Below are 22,251 nucleotides of genomic sequence, written 5' to 3'. Positions count from 1 at the left end.
ACTGGCTTATTTCACTTAGTGTATCCATAAGGTTCATCCACGTTGCTGCATGTGTCAGAATTTCCTTCCTTTTTAAGACAATAAAATTCTGTTGTATGTATATACACATTTTGTTTATCCATTCATCTGTTAATGGACATTTTGGGTTGTTCCTACCTTTTAGCTGCTGTGAATTTTAGCCCCCACTTTCAGTTCTTCTGGGTACATACCCAGAAGTGGAACTGCTGTGTCAATTCTATTCTATTTTTTCTATTTTTAATTTTTCAAGGAATGGCTGTACTGTCTTCCATAGTAGCTGTACCAGTTTACATTCTCACCGGCAGTGCACGAGGGTTCCAATTTCTCCACATCCTTGCCAACACTTGTTATTTTCTAGTCTCTGTTTTGCAATTGTCATCCTGATGAATGTGACTCTATAGTATTTTTTAAAGTGTGTAGTTCACTAATTTTTAGCCTTCTCATTTTTATTTTCTTCTCATTCCTTCACTTTCCCCTAGTGTTCATTTTTCCAGCTTCTTGAGAAGAAGGCTTGGTTGGTTTATCTTAAAGTTTATTGTATTTTGCTAAAATGATAAGGGGAACAATGGAACAAGAAGACAATCATCATAAACATATGTTTGCACTTAATACAGCCTCAAAAATATATCAAGTGACAATTGACAGAAATGCAGAAACAGATAAATCAATTAGAGTTGGTCTTTACATACCCCTCTCAGTACCTGATAGATTACATAGAGACACCTAAGCAAAGATATTGAATGGTAGTTAACACACTCAAGAGACTAGATATAACCCAAAATAGAGTCCAAACAGTGAACATCCCCAGAGAGAGTAAAAATAGGAAGACTGTTAAGGCTAACTTTTAAATTTTACCTTTATAGTTCTGTATTGTTTAGACTTTTTAAAAAGATTTTATTTATTTAAGAGAAAGAGAATGCTCAAGAGAGATAGGGGGAAGGGCAGACAGAGGGAGAGGAAGAAAAAGAGAGAATCTCCAGCAGATTCCATGCTGAGCACAGAGCGGATCCCACCACCCAGTGATCAGTCCACCAGCCAAAATCAAGAGTCAACCAACTGAGCCACCCAGGCACCTGAAATGAAGAAACTTTTTAATTTTTTTAAAAATTATTTATTTATTTATTTATTTATTTATTTATTTATTTATTTATGATAGTCACAAAGAGAGAAAGAGAGAGAGGCAGAGACATAGGCAGAGGGAGAAGCAGGCTCCATGCACCGGCAGCCCGATGTGGGATTCGATCCCGGGTCTCCAGGATCGCGCCCTGGGCCAAAGGCAGGCGCCAAACCGCTGCGCCACCCAGGGATCCCGAAGAAACTTTAAAAAAAAAAATGATTGTATTTATTTATTCATGAAAGACACACGGAGAGAGGTAGAGACATAGGCAGAGGGAGAAGCAGGCTCCCTCCGGGGAGCCCGATGTGGTACTTGATTCTGGGACCCTGGGATCTTGCCCTGAGCCAAAGGCAGATGCTCAACCATTGAGTCACCCAGGCCTCCCGAAGAAACTTAAAAAAAAAAAAAAAATAGGGATTATTGCAATTCCCAAGTTATAAAATTAATTTACAGAGTAGGAAATAAAAGTAATGTGGGAAAATACATGAGGTGAGTATTTAAGGACTATATTTAGGTACCTACATGCCCTTGGGGATAAGGTACATTGCATTGCTGAACTGCAAAAGCACCTCACAGTGGGTCAGAGCACAAGTGTGTGGACTTTTTTTTAAAGATTTTATTTATTTATTCATGAGAGAGAGAGTGAGAGGCAGAGACAGAAGCAGGCCCCATGCAGGGAGCCCGACGTGGGACCTGATCCCGGGTCTCCAGGATCACACCCTGGGCTGAAGGCGGCGGCGCTCAACCGCTGAGCCACCCGGGGCTACCCGTGGATTTCAATTCCCATCTAGCAAGTCTTCTCAGTAGCTAGTTTGAGAGAATGAATGTGTTAATCAACTTTGGAAGAGAAAGAAAATAAGCATCAGAGAGGCAAATCTGCTCATACTCACTCCAACACTGTTCAGAAAAGATAGAACTTTGCCTAACATTATTTGAGTATTTCTATTGATGTGAATGAAACGGAATCTCTTAGCTTGGTGCCATTAGGCAATTAATTCATTAATTTGCTCAACTTCCCTTATTCTGAGTCCAAGATCAAACATCATTTTGATTCCAGGCAGGTATGCCTACATGATTTGAGAATACTGGTGATGTTGAAAACAGTAAGTCAGTCCCTGCAACTATGATTTCTCATAGTAATTCAATGATGTGGATTCTGATCACATTTTGTTTTCCCAAATACCTAGACTATAGAGGGAATATGTGAATTGTTTCTCATTTGTGAGAGATAGTTGTTTTTTTTTTTTAATCAGCTTCTGGCACTTACTTGAGGGTGTTGTATTTTAGTTGGCATGGTCAAGAGCACATTTCTCATCCTGGAAAGTAAAAGGCCAGATATAATTGGTTTCCCTAATGACATAGCATATATGGCATTTCCAGATGGTTGTATGTCCTCTAGAAGTTCCTTTACTTGAACTAACTCTGGCCATTGTGATCATCAGTTTCCTTTCAAGAGCTCACATACATTTCTGTTTAATAATTCCATTTAAAATTTTCCTTGTGGGGGATCTGAGTGGCTCAGTGGCTGAGCTTCTGACTTTAGTTCAAGTCGTGATCCCAGGTTCCTGGGATCTATTCCCGCATCGGGCTCCCTGCGGGGATCCTGTTTCTCCCTCGGCCTGTGTCTCTTCCTCTCTCTCTGTGTGTGTCTCTCGTGAATAAATAAATAAAATCTTTAAAAATAATAATAAAAATAATAATTTCCTAGCAAGCAACTAGAAACTGATATGAGATCCTAGAATTTGTCTTTTCCCCTTTTCAAATACTTACCAGTCTGTGGTTATCTGACACTTCTCTTATAACTATGACTTCTCCATGAATACTCAAGGTAGTTCTGCAAACAGTTCTTTCCTACTGTATCATATATCCAACTCAAACAGAAAAGAAAAAAGTGCCAAGGTCAAATTTTCTTAGATAATTTTCAATTTACCCATTCATTCATCTATCATCTATCCTTTCAATTTACCCATTCATTCATCTACCCATTCTTCATCTATCCTGCAAATCTCCATTTGCAGATTTCTAGAAAAAGCATGCTATATAGCATTTGAAAGAAATCAAACACAGTGCTCTGGCCTAGGATTGGAAAAGTGAAGGGTGGAAAGAGTGCGTGGTAGATGATATCTATAACAGGAAACAGCTAACAGACTAAAACAAGGTCATTAAAAAAATAACAATAAAAAAAATAAAACAAGGTCATTACAATATCACATTTCCAGCTTGGACGCTGAGTACTTAGAGAAGAACCTCTACCCACTTGGTCAATACAGTTTTACTAAGCATAGAGTAATTAACACAAACTAAGGGAGAGCTTGATTAGTTTAAATGGAAGTTCTTATAGAAATTTTTTGTTTGAACAGCAATCTTCAAATTGGGGTCCTCAGACCCCTAGGGGACCATGAATATTTTCCAAGAGGACCCAGGTTCTAGGGTGACCAATTATCCCAGTTTATCCAGAACTGTCTTGGTTTTAGCACTAAAAGAGCATGTTCCAGGAAGCTCCTTAGTCCCTAAGGCTGGCTCTCAACTTACCTGTTTCCTCCTCCCTAAAACTGATGCGTCTGAGATTTTGCTGATTTTCCTTTCCCACCACTCACCTTTTCATAAGGGTCCTCCTCTCACTTGATACAAGCCACGACTCTTACTCATTCCTAAATTTATTATGACTTACCCTGGACTGAAAAAACCTCCAGGCACCTGAAAGAAAAAAAAGATAGGAATAATGATATGGGCAAAGCCTCCTTCAATATAGGCATTGTAGCCCCTTGGTAGGGGCTCATCTTTCAGTTACATGATGTGATGGTTAATTTTTTTTTAATTTATTCATGAGAGACACAGAGAGAAAACAGAGACACAGGCAGAGGGAGAAGCAGGCTCCTCGCAGGGAGCCCGATGTGGGACTCGATCCCGGAACTCCAGGACCATGCCCTGAGCCAAAGGCAGACACTCAACCGCTGAGCCACCCAAGCGTCCCGTGATGGTTAATTTTATGTATTAACTTGACTGGGCCATGAGATGCCCATATATTTAGTTAACCATTATTTTGGGTGTGTCTGTGAGGGTGTTTCTGGATGAGATTAATGTTTGAATTGGTAAACTGAGTGAAGCAACTCGTCTCCCTAATGTGGGTGAGCCTCATTCAATCATTGAAGGCCTGAGTAGAACAACAATAACAACAACAAAAAAAGGCAGAATAAGAGAGAATTCACTCTCTCTGCCTGATTATCTTCAAGCTGAGGCATCAGCTTTCTTTTGCCTTTGGACTCAGATCCTGGAACTGACACCATCAGCTCTCCTGGTTCTCAGGCCTTTGGACTGGGGCTGTAACTATACCATCAGCTCTCCTGGTATCTAGCTTGCTGACTACAGACCTTTGGACGTCTCAGCCTTCATAGATATATAGGAGCCAATTTCTTTTTTTTTTAATTTATTTATGATAGTCACAGAGAGAGAGAGAGAGAGAGAGGCAGAGACACAGGCAGAGGGAGAAGCAGGCTCCATGCATCGGGAGCCCAACGTGGGATTCGATCCCGGGTCTCCAGGATCGCGCCCTGGGCCAAAGGCAGGCGCTAAACTGCTGCGCCACCCAGGGATCCCCAATTTCTTATAATAAATCTCTATCTGCCTATCTATCGCTGTACATAAATATACACAACTATAAATGAAACATATTTTTTTGGAAAGACACCAATAGGATATATCTATAACTATCATTTATCTATTCAGGTATAGACTACATCAAATAGAAGAGCATACTTAGATTTAAGTGATAATTGCACAATCTGTGAATAAACTAGAAAAACAGTGAATTGCACACTTTAAATGGATGGATTGTATCGTATGTAAATTATATCTCACTAAGGCCATTAAGAAATTACTTAATAAAACATATATTCCAAGGAGGGAAACACTATAGAGCACAAGCCATTGCCCAGAAAGCAAAAGAAAACAGGACTTTGGACAGCCCCGGTGGCTCAGCGGTTTAGCATTGACTTCAGCCCAGGGCGTGATCCTGGAGACTAGGGATCGAATCCCACGTCGGGCTCCCTGCATGGAGCCTGCTTCTTCCTCTGCCCGTGTCTCTGCCTCTCTCTCTCTCTCTCTCTCTCTCTCTCTCTCCCCCCCCCATCTCTCATGAATAAATAAATAAAATCTTAAAAAAAAAAGAAAGAAAACAGGACTTTGAAGGGAGAGCCCAGCCGAGAGAGGCTCTATGATATGAGGTGGTGGAAACTGTAAAGTATATGTGCAAAGAGGAAGGGGAAGGTTAGGGCCTGACAGGGAGACTGAGGATTCCAAAGAATTTTGTCTACTTTAATCTTTTTTAAGATTTTATTTATTTTTTCATGAGAGACACACACAGAGAGAGAAAGGCAGAGACAAAGATAGAGGGAGAAGCAGGATCCTCACAGGGAGTCAGATGTGGGACTCGATTCCCGGACCTGGGATCACACCCTGAGCCAAAGGCAGACGCTCAACCACTGAGCCACTCAGGGGTCCCTGTCTGCTTTAATTTTGTTAAAGGCCATCCTTTGAACAATCTCTGAAAGAAGGTCCTAGAGCCTAAAGGAGCAGTGTATGATGTCAGCACCTAACCTTTGTGACATAGGCACCAGGTGCCAGGGAGAGCTAACCCCAGAGAATGGAGTTCATAGCTCCCCAGGGGGGCGGCAACGCCACCCCTTAGACAAAGTCCAGTCTTCTGGAAACTTTCACCAACTGACCCCACTGCTGCTGCTGGGTGTGCTGAGGGCCAGCCTGAGCCAGAGGACGTCGGCAGCATTAGGGGTGATGAGGAGTCAGGGAAACCAGAGTGGCAGGAAATCAGGATGCTTGCAGAATCCCTGATTTAGGTTTAAGAGAGCAAAAGTCTGTAACAGAAGACCTCCTCCTGGCTGAAGGAGCATCAAGGGCAAGGCTCAGACAGAAATCTAGGTCAGCATGAGTTTAGGGTGACAGATACTGGGGACAGAGCGGGTGTATCCACCGTTTGGTGACTGTTCCTCTCTCTCCCAGGTTCCTCATTGCTGAAGTGCCTTGTGAAACTCAGCCCAGAAGAACCCTCACTGGTAAGAGCTCACAGCCCCAGAACAGCCCCAATTTCTGGTCCCATTTCAGCGGCCATCCTCAAGCCCCTCCTCCAACTCCGTTCTACCTCCCCACCTCCACCCTTCTCCCCCTCAGGTCTCACTTTCTCTGGAGCATTTTACCAGCTCTTCTGACCCCAAAGGTGACACAGATTGAGGGTCTTGGTAAACTAGTCTTCAGAGCCAGAAGTGGACCAATTCTCCCAATATCTTAGATTCTGTTTCTTTCTCTCCAGGTCTACGGGCTGCGTCTTCCTCCCTTAGCCCACCCAGATAGTTGTCACTGTCCCTCAGCACCCAAGAGGCAGCTCTGATTCTCCATCCCTATACATCCCTCATCAATGGCTGACTGCAAAGTGAGAGGCCAAGTTTAGACCCAAGCTGCTGCCCAAACCCTCAGAAAGCCTAGTGCTGCGGGATTGGGGGGTCTCCTTGTCCTGCCACCAACAGCCGCACCAACACTAGGCTGCAGCCACACTTGTGCACTGGAGGCCCTGATTTCTTAACCAGGTCTGGCCTCAGAGATACTGGTCCTGTTTCTGCCAGGTCACTCGTCTCTGGTCTTGAGGCCCCAATCCCTTCTGAATTCAAGGCAATGTTGCCTCAAAACAAGGACCAGGTGCTGCTACAGAACACAGTATCCCCTGGGCACCCTCCTCTGCGCCCCTCGCCTCTTGTGGACTCACCACCCAGCAACCTACAACCTCTGTCTCCCCAGCCACCACCCTCTCCCTCCCACCCCCCTTACTCCCCTCCCCCACAGTCCCACTCTCCTGGCTCCCATTTCTATTCTTCTGACTCCAATTCTGACTTTATCCTACACCCTTACTCTTCCTCTCTCCCAAGCTCCCCCAGTTTCTTTCATCAGAATTACCTCTCTCTCTCCTTCCCACCCTCTTCCTCTGCCTCCCACCAGCTATATCCCTCCCCTGCTCTCACTCATTCCTCCTCCCCCTCTCAGCTGTGGAACACCTCTCTTCCCCAGTCTCATTGCCAGTCGGCTTCCCACTCAGGAGACTACCCTAGCTCCTCTGTCACTTCCCGGACCCCCAGCCTACCTTCTGGTGGGGTCCACTTGAATAGGCAGACATGGCCCTGGCATCAGTACGGGGACACCGGGCCCCCTGGGGCAGTGGGGGAATGTGTAGCAAGCGAGAGGGACCCTGCAGAGTTCAGGGACCCAGGGGCCCTGGCCCAGGCCCTGGTGGTCCATCTGGGGCACCGCCGCATTGCACACGACCTGCAGCTACTGCTTCTGCAGCGCCTGTGGCTAGGCAAAACTGGCCAGGCCCCAGTTGTAGAATATCCTATATGCCTGGTGTGTCTCAAGCCCCGCAGCCCTTCTTGCCCCATCCCGAGGTACAGGACTGGACCCCGGCTGCTTGCCTTTCCCCAGCTACTGCCCTGTGCACAGGGCCAGGAATCCGGACCACTCCGCATAGGCATTGGTTTTGGCCTCCGCCTGTCTCGGGGCCAGGCCAGGGCCTTGCATCTGTTGCCAGAAAGAAGGCCAGAGGAAGCAAGGCCTCAGGGCGAGGCCACTCAGGCCCATGGATATCAAACTCGGGCATCCCAGGCTCCAGCAGCTCAAGCACCAGTGGCTCGGGCTCGGGCACGGGCAGATCCAGCCCCTGGCACACAGTCCCAGACCGAGAGCCTCAGATCTACAGGCCCTCGATTTCCAAACTCTACATGCTTTTCAGGGACTCTACCTCAGGCACCCAAACAGGCCATTGTCTCCCTGAAGCGCAGGCCTTCCTCTGCCCCCAAGAGGCCTGCCTCTCCAGAACCCATTCTCCAAAAGTCACCACCCTAGTTCCAGAGCCTAGGAGGCTACCTGGAGCACCTCCTCTGAACCCTGCTGCCCCTACCCGGCCCAAGATCTCAGGGAGCCCTCGAGACACCCTGAAGGGCTGGCTGGCAGGAGGTCAGGTGTGTTCTCCAGCCTTGAACCCTGGGAGCCCCTTATGGAGTCTGCTCTCTCCTGGCTGAAGAGGATGAAGGATCCCTGAAACCCCATTCAGCCTTCATTGTATCAATAAAGCCTGACCCTGTAAAACTCGAGTTAGTGCCTGATGTGGAAATTTGGGGTTTGGAGTGAACAGTCAAGAAAGAATTCTTGAGACATCTTTGGCGCAAAAAGGTGGTTTTATTAAAGCACAGAGGCAGGACCCATGGGCCTTAAGTGCTGTGTTGGGGTTGTAAGGGGCGACTGATTATGTAAGTTGGGATGGAGTTAGGGATACTATAAGTTTCTAAGGAATTTTGGAAGCAAAGTTTCCAGGACCTTGAGGGGGCCAGCTATTGTTAGGAAAAGTTCGTTTATTATTGTCTAATAAAACGTTAGTCATGAGACCCTTCAGATATCTCTTAGTAGGGATCCCTGGGTGGCTCAGTGGTTTGGCGCCTGCCTTTGGCCCAGGGCGTGATCCTGGAGACCCGGGATCGAATCCCATGTCAGGCTCCCGGCATGGAGCCTGCTTCTCCCTCTGCCTGTGTCTCTGACTCTTTCTCTCTCTCTTTCATGAATAAATAAATAAAATCTTAAAAAAAAAAGATATCTCTTAGTGGGCCATATGCTTGGAGGATGATTGCTAACATATATCTTGCGGGGTAGAGATAAAGGACTTTTCCAAAGGAATTTTTATATGTTAAAGACTTCCAGGATCCTAGAAGTTGGGATTATGTTAAACTAAAGTTGCCTTTTGCCTCTAGCAAAGTATTAACATTGAGGCAGTTGAGTTCCCTGAAGAAGAAAGGTTACCCAGCCTGTCTCAAGGACTTTTCAATAGGCTGTAAGTTATAATGAAATTTAATTTTTTTCTTTTGCCTTTGTTTCTCACATTGATGGAGGATAGTCAGAAGGAAGGTAGGCAGAGGAAAGGGAGCCCCTGTCCTAAGAGGTTTTTAAGGGTTGAAAAGGAAAAAGACCTCATCCTGTTATTCTAGGCTTTACTCAGGGCCCCAGCTTTAAGTCTTTCTACTGGCGACTTACAGTTTGTATGTGACAGGAAAGAAGCTGATGGCTGTGGGTGTCCTAACTCAGGCCTGTAGCCAGCTCAACAGCCAGTGGATTATTTAAGCAAAGAGCTTGATCTAGTGGCCTGTGGCTGGCCAGCATGCCTTAGGGCAGTGGTGGCCCTGCCCTCTTGATCCCTGAAGCTACTACAAAACACTACCCTGGAAGGAGCCCTCCATCCTTTCACATGTGAACAACGACCTGATAGGTTGAGGACAGTGTAGACAAAAAAAACTTATTGGGTGACAGGCACTTGAAAGGTTAATCAGATTAAAACAGCCCACACCGGGATCCCTGGGTGTTGCAGCGGTTTAGCGCCTGCCTTTGGCCCAGGGCACGATCCTGGAGACCCGGGATCGAATCCCACGTTGGGCTCCCGGTGCATGGAGCCTGCTTCTCTCTCTGCCTGTGTCTCTGCCTCTCTCTCTCTCTATCTCTCTCTCTGTGTGTGACTATCATAAATAAATAAAAATTTAAAAAAATATATTAAAAAAAACAGTCCACACCAAAGAGCCTTTAAAAACCCCTAGATTTAAACACCAAAATGGCAACCCTCTCGGGTCCCCTCCTTCTTTGGGAGCTCTGTACTATTGCTCAATAAACTTTGCTGCCCACCACTCTTCATTCTTCTTAAGTGGTGTGATCAAGAACAGGAAGAAATCCTACAACAACATAGTGTCCTGCTGAGCAGACACTGGTTCAGTGGGTAGCTGAACCCACAATAGGCCACAACTAAGCAAGGGGAGGGGGAGAGTCAAAGGAAACAGAGTGGCCAGGACAGTAGGTGCCACATATCTGAGGAGGGTGTGGGATCCATAAGGCCTGAGCACCTGAGCTGTGCCGAGGGCTCTGTGAGGCCCTTCACACAGTTGATTCAGTTTGGTAGGACAGATGATGGCATCCCCAAAGATGAAGCCACTGGGCCCCTTCCTCCCGTGCACTTTAGGTTAATAAGCATGCTGACTCAGGCAGCCGGGGATGCAGCAGGAGGGGTCTCCTTGAAGGAATGGACATTCCTAGAGTACACTTGCAGAGAAACTTTAAGAGTCTTCATGTTGAAGATCAGAAACCCAAGGGTTTCCCTCAGGAAAGTGGGAATGCCAGGCAGAAAAGACACTTGCCCTGCCTGGGAGCCAAGCTGCCTCCCTCTGAGGGTGTCGGCAGGGAGCAGCCTCCACTCCCAAACCCCTGAGTGCAAGGGCAGTGTGCAGAGCTGCAAGACTGGCCAATTCTCACATCTGCCAACCACAGACCATAGATGTTTTGCTATGTAGAGGCCTCCTCAAACTAGCAATCAGTGGATTGAGGATTTGAAGCCAGTTTTAAAGTCCACACTGCCTCCAATAAAAGGGAAAAGACACAGTTCATGTTCCTAAATGTTGGATTTCCAAGGTGTGTCGCAGCCCTTAACCAAGGATTTTTTTTTAAGATTTTTATTTTTAAGTCATCTCTATATCCAACCTGAGGCTCAAATCTCTAATCCTGAGCTCAAGAGTGACATGCTCTACCAAATGAGCCAGCCAAGAGCCCCCACGGATTTCTTCATTAAAGGTTCATCAGCCTCCCTTCGTTTTCATTAGCTCCCTTCCTTCGCCTCCCGCGGAAGGCCCAAGCCCCGCCCCCTTGGAGGCGGGGTAAGCCGCCCCTCCCCGCGCAAACATGGCGGGGGTGACGTCACAAGGGGGACGGAATCCTGGGGCGGGGGCTGCAACAGCGGCCCGCTAGTGCTGACGCGTATTGGCGGCCCTGCGCCTGCGCACGGAGAGCGCGGGCTAGGCGCGCGTGCGCACTGCGCGACAGCCTGAACTGGTTGGTGGGGGGGGCGGAGATACCGATCCCTGAGTGTCGTTTTGGCAAGTCTCTGGGTTGGAGTTTTGGCAACTCCGAGGGGTGTGGGAGAGGAGCTGGGGATCCTCCTGGCGGCCACGGGACCAGGTTAAGTAGCGGCCGGGACAGTGGTCGAAAGCCGGGCGCGGCATGTCCCTGGTGCCGCGGTGCTTAGAGTGAAGCGCGTGGCGATCAGGATGGGCCGGCGCCGGGCGCCAGAGCTGTACCGGGCCCCGTTCCCGTTGTACGCGCTTCAGGTCGACCCCAGCACGGGGCTGCTCATTGCTGCAGGAGGAGGAGGCGCTGCCAAGACGGGCATAAAGAATGGCGTGGTGAGAGCTCAGGGTCACGGGGGCGGGTCACGCCATGGGCGATGGTGGTAGGTGGTCTCGGGGGTGGCCGCGCCTCGAGCTTCAGACCTTGTCCCTCCCCGGTGGGAAGCCCGGGATTTTCCGGCGCCTCAGCGCGAATTTCAGCTGAGAACTTACCAGAAACTCCAAAGCTAGACTAAAAACAGTACACAGCGCCGCTTAAGCAGGAACTTAGGGTTCACCTGAACCTCAGGAGCAGCTCCAGGGGCCATCTCCTGATCTTCTCTGGGGAGACCGCAAAGACTTGTCCCGCTGCTCTCCAGCAGCGGCAAGAGTGCTGCCTTTTGCCTTTAGGCTAGGTTTCCTCACTCCTCTGAGGGTCACTCTATTGTTTTGTAAACTGGAGGTATTAATCCCCACCCTGCCTGCTGTACAAATTCGTGCGGTTTGAAAGAAAAAAAGGGAAAGAAGCAAGCAGGCTGGAAAAATTTTTTAAAGTAGAAAGTGCGGTAACCAAAGGGGTAGGGCTTTAGACTATAGGATGTAAGCTCGCCCTTGGCAAACTTGAGGTGCTCTCTGGGCAGCCCTGAACTTTGTTCATCCTGGTTCCCTCTTCCACAGCACTTTCTACAGCTAGAGCAGATTAATGGGCGCCTTAGTGCCTCCTTGCTACACTCCCATGACACAGAGACACGGGCTACCATGAACTTGGCTCTGGCTGGTAACATCCTTGCTGCAGGGCAGGATGCCCACTGTCAGCTCCTGCGCTTCCAGACCCATCAGCAGAAGGGCAAAACCAAGGTAGAGAAGGCAGGTGAGAAGCTCCCTCATTAGCTTTGGGGAAAGGATTGAATGCATAAGGTCATTTACTTTGGTTTCTAAAAAAGTGGGGCTGGAAGTGGGTTATGGTAGCAGGCAAGAAGCTGGATGTTCACTACTAGGGAAGGGGTCGGTACTACTTACTATAGGAGCCTGGAACCTGGCAGGCTCTTTTTATTGCAGGTTCCAAGGAGCAGGGGCCTCGACAGAGGAAGGGGGCTGCCCCAGTAGAGAAGAAGCCTGGAGCTGAAACCCACCAGGAGGGGATAGAGCTGAGCGTAGAGAATTTGAAAGCCGTGCAGACAGACTTCAGCCCTGATCCGTTTCAGAAAGTTGTATGCTTCAACCACGATAACACACTGCTTGCCACTGGAGGAACAGATGGCTACGTTCGTATCTGGAAGGTGTGGTTTCGGGGATTAGGGAATCATTGGTTGGTACCAGCAAGGCCAGAATTGTGAGAAACTGAACATGGGTTCTGGGAAACAATGTGAGCAAAGCCTACACTGAGTGGCAGAAAAAAGGAGGGGTGGGGGATGCTTGCACTCTTACCAGATACCTGGTGTAACCATGGTGATGGTTTGGCTGCAGGTACCCAGCCTAGAGAAAGTTCTGGAGTTCAGAGCCCACGAAGGAGAGATTGAGGACCTGGCTTTGGGGCCTGATGGCAAGGTGAGGAAGTGAGAAGGTGGAGAAAGTAGGGGATTATGCTGCTTGTCCCATAAGTGGATCCCCTAACTGTCCATCCTTGGAATCTTGATTCCTGACTAGTTGGTAACTGTGGGCTGGGACCTTAAGGCCTCCGTGTGGCAGAAGGATCAGCTGGTGACACAGCTGCACTGGCAAGAGAATGGACCCACCTTTTCTAACACGCCTTACCGCTACCAGGCCTGCAGGTGTGAGACCCCAGAGGGTAGCTAAAAGAGGCACAGCTTAGATGTGGTGTTGGAGTGGAAAAAGACTGGGGGGAAGCTGGGAAGGATTGGCCTTGATGGCTTGGCAGGGGACAGGAGGGCACAAACCTCTGGGAAGGGCTGGGCTGGCCCTGGGAGCTGAACAGCTTCTCCCCCGGCCCCCAGGTTTGGGCACGTTCCAGACCAACCTACCAGGCTGCGACTCTTCACGGTACAGATTCCCCACAAGCGTCTGCGCCAGCCCCCACCCTGCTACCTCACAGCCTGGGATGGCTCCACCTTCTTGCCCCTTCGCACCAAGTCCTGTGGTCATGAAGTCATCTCCTGCCTTAGTGTCAGGTGTGACAGTGGTGGCTTGACCGGTTGCGGGGTGCCTGGGGGAGCTCGGGAAGTTGTCTGGTCTGAGGCTCTGAAGACCACTCTTCATGAATGTTGCCGCACAGGCCTCCAGAACAGTGAACACTTTATTGTTTGTTGCAGTGAATCAGGCACCTTCCTAGGCCTGGGCACAGTCACCGGCTCTGTTGCCATCTACATAGCTTTCTCTCTCCAGGTAATGGGTAGAGGTGGTCATGGCCTTGAGGGCTCTTTGGGGTGGGGACTGTAGGCCTGCTTCAATCTAAGCAGGAAGGAGACCCAACTCAGAGGGAAAGCCATCTGAGGATAGGGAGCATGTTTTCCAGAAGGAATGTTTCCAGCTGGGCCTTCCCTCATTAGTTCTTCTGTCTCCAGCGCCTCTACTATATGAGGGAAGCTCATGGCATTGTCGTGACGGATGTGGCCTTTCTACCTGAGAAGGGTCGTGGTCCCGAGCTCCTTGGGTTCCATGAAACTGCCCTGTTCTCTGTAGCTGTGGATAGTCGTTGCCAACTGCATCTGCTGCCCTCACGGAGTGAGTCTTTGGAGTGGGGGGCACCACCCCACCTCTAACTGCAGCAAAACTTGCTCCTGGAGAATGGGCTGCTTGTTTGCAGCCATCTGCCCCCTTCTTGAGTGGTCCTGTTCTTAGGGTTGTTAAGCCCCTTTACTTGCTGACTTCTTTCCTTATCCTCCTGCAGGGAGTGTTCCTGTGTGGTTGCTGCTCCTGCTCTGTGTCGGGCTTATTGTTATGACCATCCTGCTGCTTCAGAGTGTCTTTCCAGGTTTTCTTTAGCCTTTCTGCTCCTAGGGAATCAGAAGCCTGGACACTGCCACCTTCTAGACCAGAGTGGAGGTCTGGACCCCATTGCTTACTCCACCTGGGTCCCCAGTTGGGGTTGCTTCTGATGATACAGATGGGTACTGCCTGCCCTGCCCAGTGAAAACTTGGCTATGGTCCTGTGTGACTCTGAATCCTGGGAACCATTCATTCTTCATCCATGTATCGACCCAGGACAGTGGTATCTGAAGCCCAGACCACACTCCCTGCATCCTTCCCTCTAACAGAGGCTCCAGAGCTTGTCCTTTCTCCAGAAACATGTGAAGATGCGCAAGAACCCAGAGGTACTGCTGTCCATCACTTGTTCTTTACATGAGCCCCTGGTGTTTGCTGGGGCAAGCCCTGGCCTAGGACTTGCAATCTGGGAAGGAAGGAGCAAAAGGAAGACTCAAGCAATAATCTCTGGGTCCAGCTGGTAACTCTGAACCAGCTAGGCTTACATATACGAGAAGTTCCTGGATGGTCTACTCTAGCTTTGAGGAAAGGGAAAATGAACCTCAGCCCATTCTTCAGGAAAAGTTGATATTTAATAAATAAGTGAAGACGGAATTAAGACCCCATTGGTACTCCTGTTAGCTCTTGCCTCCTTCAGAGCATGAGAGATCCCTGAGTTTGAGCAGCTCCACTGGATGCTGGAAGATGGCTTTGGCATACTGATGCAAGAGACGGTTCATGTAGCAGTGCTGCCAGGGGAACAGCCCTTCCAGGAAGCCAGTGTGGCCACCCCGGGCTGTGATAAGCAGTGCGACATGGGGAGAGTGTTGGGCAGCCTGTAGTGGAAGGGCTTGGGGAGAGGTTGGAGAGGAGGTCAGGAACCCTGACCTTTCCTGAGAGCCCAGGCTCTCTCCACTTGTACCTCATGGCCCGTTTTCCCCAGGGCCTATAAAGCATCCAGATTCAGGGTGCTCACCATGGACTGGGGAGAAGGGGTCATCAGCTGCATTGAGACAGAGCACAGGTGTCTGGATGGCATCTACCTTGGTTCTTGGGCTTGCTGTTTGGTAGTAGGTAACACAGTCTTGATATCCAAAGGCCACAGTTGTGTAGCGCTCATCGAACTGGCGGATTGTGCGGGCCTGCCCGTGGTAGAGAGTGGGGTAGGCTAGGATGAGGATAGGCAGTAAGAAGATCTTGAACATTTTTGGGCATGGGGTAGTGGTTAAAAGACTATACCTGTAGCACGAAGTCTACGTTTACCACCTTTTCCATCACCTTTCTATTTCTGCAAAAGAGTTCATAGAGGTTTGACTCTCCTGGACCTGACCCTGTCTTATCTCATGAGTGAGCAAGCCCAGATAGAGAACTGACCTGAGCATTGGGAGAACCTGGTATGTCTGCCATCCCACCCTGTCTGCTGCCTCTTCCCACTTGCCAAACCCTACCGGTTCACAATGTGGCAGAGCTCAGTAGTGAGGCGCTGATTGAAGAGCAGTGAGTAGAGTGGGGTCTCCAGGGAGCGAGTGGTCTCAGAGGAATCCCAGCATGCAGATAGAGTCAGTGCCGCCACTAGCCCAGAAGCCTGCCCTGTTTGTGCCAGGTGATTCAGCACTAGTATCCTGAAGGATGGACCAGGGGCCATGAAAGGGGTTTGCATTAGTGAGTGGGGACAGAGGAGAGGGAAGAGGACATGGAGGAGGAAACAAGACTGGGCCTTCAGGTCAAGCCCAGGCAAACTTTACCCTCCAAGAGAGATGCCCACAGCCAACAGTGGAGCTCGGGGGTAGTGGTGCTTTATGTGTTTCACAACTATCTCCAGATCTTCAGTATTGCCAGCAGAAAAGGCCCTGTGGGTCTGAGGCAAACCAGATCATTGGGTAGGGAGGGGGGCCCTGGCCAGAAGGCAGAAAGATGGAAGGGTTCAAGTGATGGAAGGGACATGGAAGAAAGGTAGGTAGAGCCCCAGGACCAAGGATCTCCTAAGGGAGTGGGGTGAAGAGCTGTGATTAGGAAGGAGGGTACTCACCAGCAGTTCTTCCCCACGGCAGCCCCGATTATTAAATACAACAGCTCTGTGGCACACACAGGTACATCTCAGCGAAACCCTCCCTAGAAATCCCGCTCCCTTTCTGGTAGCCTTCAGAAAGACCCCAGTCGGAAGGTGCCCTTCATAGAGTGCCTTCTCCCCACAGGTATCAGGGTCTTCATTGACCTCCCCATTACAAGTTCTCAGACACCACCCACTTCCTCTGGATTTGGCCCCTTCTTACCTATAGCCATCCCTCAGAGTTTGGTTAACTAGTTGCAGGATATAGGAGTCCTGGCTACTGCCTGTGATACCAGGAAGCAGTAATACAATGGGCTGGGTAGTAGGGTCAGGGCCCTGACTCCTGTCGTGCTGGCAAGCCCAGTCTACCAGGAACTGGCCTCCATCTGGGGTTTGGAGGACTTCACTGTGGTTTTGGAGAAAAGGGCACACAAAGATACTATTAGGGACACTATGTACTTCAGAAAGTTTACTTCTCTTCCCCCACGACTCCCAGACCTTCCCACTGGCATCGTTTGAGGTTATACATTATGCAAGACATTAAGACCATAACGAAATGTGGGGCACCTGGGTGACTCAAATCGGTTAAATGTCTGCCTTTGGGTCAAGTCATGATCCCAGGGTCCTGGGATTGAGCCCCAAGCCCCAGGTCGAGCCCCAAGCCTGCTGAGCAGGGAGCCTGCTTCTCCCTCTGCCCCTTCCCATGCTTGTGCTTTCTCTAAGTAAATAAAAAATTAAAAGACCATAACAAAGTATAAGGGACATAAAAGATTAAATATTACCTCATGGTTGAGCAATTAAATAGCCCTTTCATACAGCCATTCTCATTGTTATTCCCAAAACACCAGGATAGATGGGGCAAAGATTACCTTCAATTTAAAAGAGATACACAGGATTCCCCTGTAGTTGCAGCCTCCTGTTTATCCCCCAGTCCCTTCTTACCTCCAGTAAGCGACTGGAGGCTGAGGCTGCACTAAGACTCGGAAGATGGTTTGTAGCCGCCCCTCAAAACACCACAGCGTAGGGTAGAACATCTCCAGAGTGACTGGACAGTGTTGCTCCAGGAAGGCCAGAAACCAGGACCCAGTCACCAGCTGAGGCTTCTGCAACCACAACACAGTCAGCCTCATTCCTCTGGTGTTTGCACGGCCAGTGAGGCACCCGATACCAGAGTGACCCCTCTCTGGAGGCCAGCCTCTGGTGGTAAGAAATCTAGCAAACCTTGGTCGGAATGGCCAGGTCACTTCTGTGAATGTAGTCCAGCTAGAGCCCTGAGGAACAACAGTTTGGAGTGCTACCTCCCCAGCCTGACTCTGAACAGACTCAGTAGCAGCTGACCAGTGCCGACTCCTGCTCAGCCTATCCATGCCCTAAACCCATTTTGGAAAGAGGAGATAATTGGAAAGAGCAGCTACCAGCTGACTCCCAAGTAGAAAGGGTTGGCATCCTGGTCAAAGGTTGAAGAAGTATAGCCCTCCCATTCATTCTGTGACTTTTGCCCTGCAATTCAATGATCCACACTGGCATTTTCCTAAGACTAGCTGTGGCCATGCTGGCTCCTGGTTTTAGCACCACATGTTGCCACATATTCTCATTCCCTATCACACGCTCACTGCTGAAGGTCCTCTACCACAGGTCCTCATTTTCTTATTCATGGGACCCCTGTTAGAGCATATTCCAAAGGAGGAAGAGTCCCAATGGGAACAGATTTTTCTTTCATGCCAGCCAAAGGGAAGGTGGCAGAGATAGAATGGCAGGGACAGACGTGTCAGTGGGGGGTTGGCCCTGACTTTCAGCCCCTCTGCTTGGTTCTTCTGGATGCACAAGTGAATGAGAGGGCCCAGCCACACAGGTTTATGAAAGAGGGGTATGCTGTAGAAAGCTAAAAGGCCTCAGGCTCAAGAAATAGAAATTGCATTTCTGTTGCAGGTCCTAAGGAACCTGGCTACCAGATTCCTATATCTTCTGCAGTCTCAGTACTCAAAAAAGGCTAGGTAAATTATGAACTAGAGAGGCTAAGTTGGTAGTGCAACTGTTGTAAGATGTGACTCATACCCTGCTCCTTAAGCCCTGGAATGATGAGGCTTGTGATTCATTGTGTGCTGTGTGCAGGTACGAGGTTTAACCCAGCCTTATGAAATAGGATATTTTATAAATGAAGAAACTATGGCTCAGATTAAGTTGTTTGTCCAAAGTCACACAGCAAGAGGCAGAGCAGAATTCCCAATTACGGTGTTACCATCAATATTAGTAGGTAAAATATGTTGAGGGCTCATGTTTCAAGCATTGTGCTAAGCACTTTACATGATTATATCCTGTGATTTTCTTTCTTTTTTTAAAAAATATTTATTTATTCATAGAGACAGAGAGAGAGAGGCAGAGACACAGGCAGAGGGAGAAGCAGGCTCCATGCACAGAACCTGACATGGGACTCGATCCAGGGTCTCCAGGATCACGCCCTGGGCTGCAGGCAGCGCTAAACCGCTGCGCCACCAGGGCTACCCCTGTGATTTTGTTTCACAACAGCTTTTTGACATAGATCATGAGAACCCCTGTGGGAACAGGTTTGAATATTGAATAAGTTATCAAGGTCATGAAGCTTGCCGAAGACAGCAAGAGGTGTCAAGTGGCAGAGGTGGGATTCAAACCCAGGTCTGACTGTAGCTTGTACTCTGTCACTGTACTATATTGCCAGGATTTTGAGTTGTTATCAGTTTATGGAATCCTTGATCAAACAGTTTAGCAGTGTAGAACAAATTAGGTCACAGATTAATTTCATTTTAGCTCTAGTAAGGAGTTTCTTGACTCCTTCTTGAGAATTAGTAATATGCCACTGGTCTTTCTAGATGAATCCATACTAGTCCATTACCATTTTGGACAATCCAAACTCCTCAGGACTTTCAGAATGCACTTTTCCTGCATTTTAACCATAATTTTGGAAGTCAAGGAAGGGTTTGGAGTATAAAGAAAGGGCATACTTGACTTCTTTGTGGCTGGTTGCAAGCAAAGGAAAATGTTTAGTTAAGTACAGCTCTGATCTGAAATGACCAACTTTCAAAATCAGGCATAGAAGGTAAGATTTATAGGGTACTATGAGGTTTGGATCTTTTGTTTCAGTAAGGCCAACTTAATGTGAATGTAGAAAGCTCTGAAAATAGAGAAAAGTCTAGGTAACATTTAAATTCCCCATAGGTTTTTTTTTAAGGGTTTGGATCAATAGGTTTTCTATTGAACTCAGTTATCTAGAACAGTCTAATGAAGGTTAAGAGATGTAGATTTTTCTGGATATGTAAATTATGTATTTTATCTAAATTTCAGAGAAAATTTCCCAAGGTCATCAAAATCAACCTCTTCAGACTTTCCCATTGTGCGGTATTTACATGGAGAGCCTAGAAATTAAAACAGGGCAGAACGACCAACAGGGTTTTCCATTAGTCCTGAGCTGGGCAGAGAACCTCCACCAGCCTTTAAGAGAAGCAAGACCCTACTAAGCCGATGGGATGGTGGGAGTTACCCAGAACCACACAGGTCCCTGGTTCCTTTATTCAGTGAAGCTAGTGAGAAACTGGGCTAGACTGCCTTCTTAGAAGAGGAAAGCCTCTCCCTGACACCTCAGGATGCCTTCCACCAGCCCTTCCCCAAATGTTTGGTCCCACATCCTAGGGACCAACAGCCCTCCCATGCCTGAAAGGCCCAACTGGCACGGGGAGCATATGGGATGCAGAGAATCTAGGCAGGCAAGAACCGACTCTCCGTTAGATGATCATAGCAAAGCAGAACCCTGCTGGAGCACGCGGCAGGGCTGGTGGTGGAATAGGGGCATCAAATTAAACCTGCTGCAGGACGCCCAATCGTGCTGCCTCCCACAAAGGGCTCGAGCAAGGACCAGTCACCAGCTGAAGTCACCAGCCCGGAGCATCCTAAACCCGCCGGCCAGAGCTCTGAACCCGCACCCACCTGGGGCACACATCTCCAGTAATAGCCCAAGTAGAGGGTGGCGCCAAGGACTAAAAGCAGAGAGAAGGGCTCTGTCCAGGTGACATTCGGAGGGCTCTGGAAGGAGCTCGGCATCCTGGGTGGCTGGGTTCCGACTCCCAAGTTCCTGACTGGCCCCAGCGCCTGGCCCCGCGGGTCACACGCCATTGGGCCGCCTGTGCGGGCCTGGTCCGGGCCCCGCCCACCGCCGCGGCGGGCGTGGCGAGGGCCGCTGCCGGGACCCCGCCGGACGCCGAGCCGAGCCGAGTCACCTGCAAATGGCCACCGCGCCCGTCGCCGCCCGGGTCGCGCGCCCGCGCGCCTCCTGCTTCCGCCTCGCGGTCACCGGCGGTGCCGCCCCCTGCCAGGGCTGGCGGCCTCCCCCGCAGCCGCCATCTTGGTGGGAGGTGCCTCCGCGCCCCTCTCGAGCCCTGCCCCGCCGCGCGGCCTCGGCGGCAACCTGCTCGGGTCCCCCTGCTACCCAGCCACTGGCTCACAGGACGCAGCCACACAGGGCAGCATTCCACACAGAGTCACACACGCAGGGGCACCTGGTGGTTCAGTGGTTGAGCGACTGCCTTCACCTTAGGTCGTGATCCCGGGGTCCTGGGATCAAGTCCTGCATCAGGCTGCCCGAAGGGAGCCTGCTTCTCCCTCTATGTCCCTGCCTCTCTGTCTCTCATTAGTAAATAAATAAAATCTTTAAAAAAAATCAACACGGGTTAGAGTCACTCACACAGTGTCATCCTACACTGTTCCATATAATCCCTGTCAAGTACAACATGTATACTCATCACCCACTTTGTACCAGGCACTTGGGATACCTGGGGGATGCTGTTCCCTGTCATCACTGGAATGTGGAAACAAATATGTAATCGAATAGAGCAGTAGTTCTCAAACTCGGTTGAAGATTAGAATCCTCTGGAGTTTTAAAAACTCCCAGGGCCCAGGCCTCACACACACACACCCACCATAGTTGGTCTGGCAGAGAAGCCTAGGTGTCAATAAAACAGGAGTTCTCTGGAAGATCCCAACAAATAGTCAGGGTCGAATCCCTGCCATAGGGCATGGGGCTAGGTAAGGGAAGTACAGCTGCAGTGGGAGCACTGAGGAGGGTGCCCAAACTCCCTGGGTCAGAGAAAGTGTACCCAGATGTTAGATGATGATACATTTAAGGTGAAATAAAAAAAGGAGTAGAAGTTTCCCAGGCCATGGAGAGGTAGGGAGAGAATAGTTCCAGGAGCAGAAACGGCATAAGCAAAAGCCTGGATATAAGAGGCTTTTTTTTTTTTTTTTAAGATTTTACTTATTTATTCATGAGAGACACACACAGAGAGGCAGAGACACAGGCAGAGGGAGAAGCAGGCTCCATGCAGGAGCCCGATGTGGGACTCGATCCCAGGATCCCAGGATGACAACCTGAGCCCAAGGCAGACGCTCAACTGCTGAGCCACCCAGGCATCCCTATAAGAGTCTTCTTAAAGGAACCAAAAGAAATCTGTTGTGTCTGGAGCATATGAGATGGTCAAGAATCAGGCTGTGAGCAGCTACATAAAGGAAGTTAGAATTTAAACTAGGAGTGGAGGAAAGGCACCAAAGCGTTTTAAGAAAGAGTGGGCAACGTGGCCAGAATTGCATTTCAGAAGAATCATTCAGGCAGTATGGAGAATGGATTGGAGGAGGATGAGAATGGAAACAGGCCAGTTAGGCCTTTTAAGAGAACTTTGGTATGGCAGACGGCTGCCTAGACTAGAGGAAGTTCTAAAGAGGAGTGAAGATCTTTAAGATAGGAGGCAAGATTGATAGGACTTGGTGGTAGGTTGGATGTCAGAGGAGAAGGAGAAGTTGTGAAGGCCTCCCAGGTTTCTGACTGTATGACTCAGGGATGCATGGCAGTGCCAGTTCCTGGGGTAAGGGAACTGGGGAAGCGGAAGGTTTGAGGAGGAGGAGGATATGTTCTGACTTAGCTGCATAGAGGTTAG

At 49.1% G+C, this 22,251-nt stretch overlaps 3 protein-coding genes across 8 annotated transcripts; 2 read left to right on the top strand and 1 right to left on the bottom strand.

Annotated features, from left to right (window-relative positions):
- The first annotated feature begins 6,817 nt into the window (after positions 1 to 6,817).
- PRR30 (proline rich 30) lies at positions 6,818 to 8,116 on the top strand. Its single transcript, XM_055327630.1, has one exon. The coding sequence runs from the start codon at positions 6,818 to 6,820 to the stop codon at positions 8,036 to 8,038; it is 1,221 nt and encodes a 406-aa protein (XP_055183605.1). The 3' UTR covers positions 8,039 to 8,116.
- Positions 8,117 to 11,023: 2,907 nt separating this feature from the next.
- PREB (prolactin regulatory element binding) lies at positions 11,024 to 14,865 on the top strand. Of its 3 annotated transcripts, XM_055327580.1 has the most exons (9): positions 11,029 to 11,400; positions 12,001 to 12,193; positions 12,382 to 12,602; positions 12,790 to 12,870; positions 12,970 to 13,094; positions 13,278 to 13,451; positions 13,593 to 13,665; positions 13,845 to 14,004; positions 14,171 to 14,865. In XM_055327580.1, exons 1-9 carry the CDS (start codon positions 11,266 to 11,268, stop codon positions 14,263 to 14,265), a joined length of 1,257 nt encoding a protein of 418 aa, XP_055183555.1. In that variant the 5' UTR covers positions 11,029 to 11,265; the 3' UTR covers positions 14,266 to 14,865. The 3 variants fall into 3 exon arrangements, with proteins under 3 accessions (XP_055183554.1, XP_055183556.1, XP_055183555.1); XM_055327579.1 differs by having other exon boundaries at positions 11,024 to 11,400; positions 13,278 to 13,665; XM_055327581.1 differs by lacking the exon at positions 13,845 to 14,004 and having other exon boundaries at positions 11,025 to 11,400.
- A 1-nt stretch (position 14,866) lies between these two features.
- On the bottom strand, positions 14,867 to 20,989 carry ABHD1 (abhydrolase domain containing 1). Of its 4 annotated transcripts, none has more exons than XM_055327583.1 (9): positions 20,252 to 20,989; positions 17,237 to 17,397; positions 16,518 to 16,700; positions 16,274 to 16,319; positions 15,990 to 16,102; positions 15,693 to 15,866; positions 15,484 to 15,532; positions 15,221 to 15,386; positions 14,867 to 15,094 (listed from the first exon to the last, which is right to left on the bottom strand). In XM_055327583.1, the coding sequence occupies exons 1-9, from the start codon at positions 20,435 to 20,437 to the stop codon at positions 14,883 to 14,885; spliced, it is 1,290 nt and encodes a 429-aa protein (XP_055183558.1). In that variant the 5' UTR covers positions 20,438 to 20,989; the 3' UTR covers positions 14,867 to 14,882. The 4 variants fall into 4 exon arrangements, with proteins under 4 accessions (XP_055183558.1, XP_055183559.1, XP_055183557.1 ...); XM_055327584.1 differs by having other exon boundaries at positions 17,516 to 20,374; XM_055327582.1 differs by having other exon boundaries at positions 17,237 to 20,374.
- Between the last annotated feature and the right edge of the window lie 1,262 nt (positions 20,990 to 22,251).

The sequence above is a fragment of the Nyctereutes procyonoides genome, unplaced genomic scaffold (assembly GCF_905146905.1).
Source record: "Nyctereutes procyonoides isolate TBG_1078 unplaced genomic scaffold, NYPRO_anot_genome, whole genome shotgun sequence".
Lineage (NCBI taxonomy): Eukaryota > Metazoa > Chordata > Mammalia > Carnivora > Canidae > Nyctereutes > Nyctereutes procyonoides.
The sequence above is the reverse complement of the archived record's forward strand: the minus strand, read 5'-3'. Positions and strand labels throughout refer to the sequence as shown.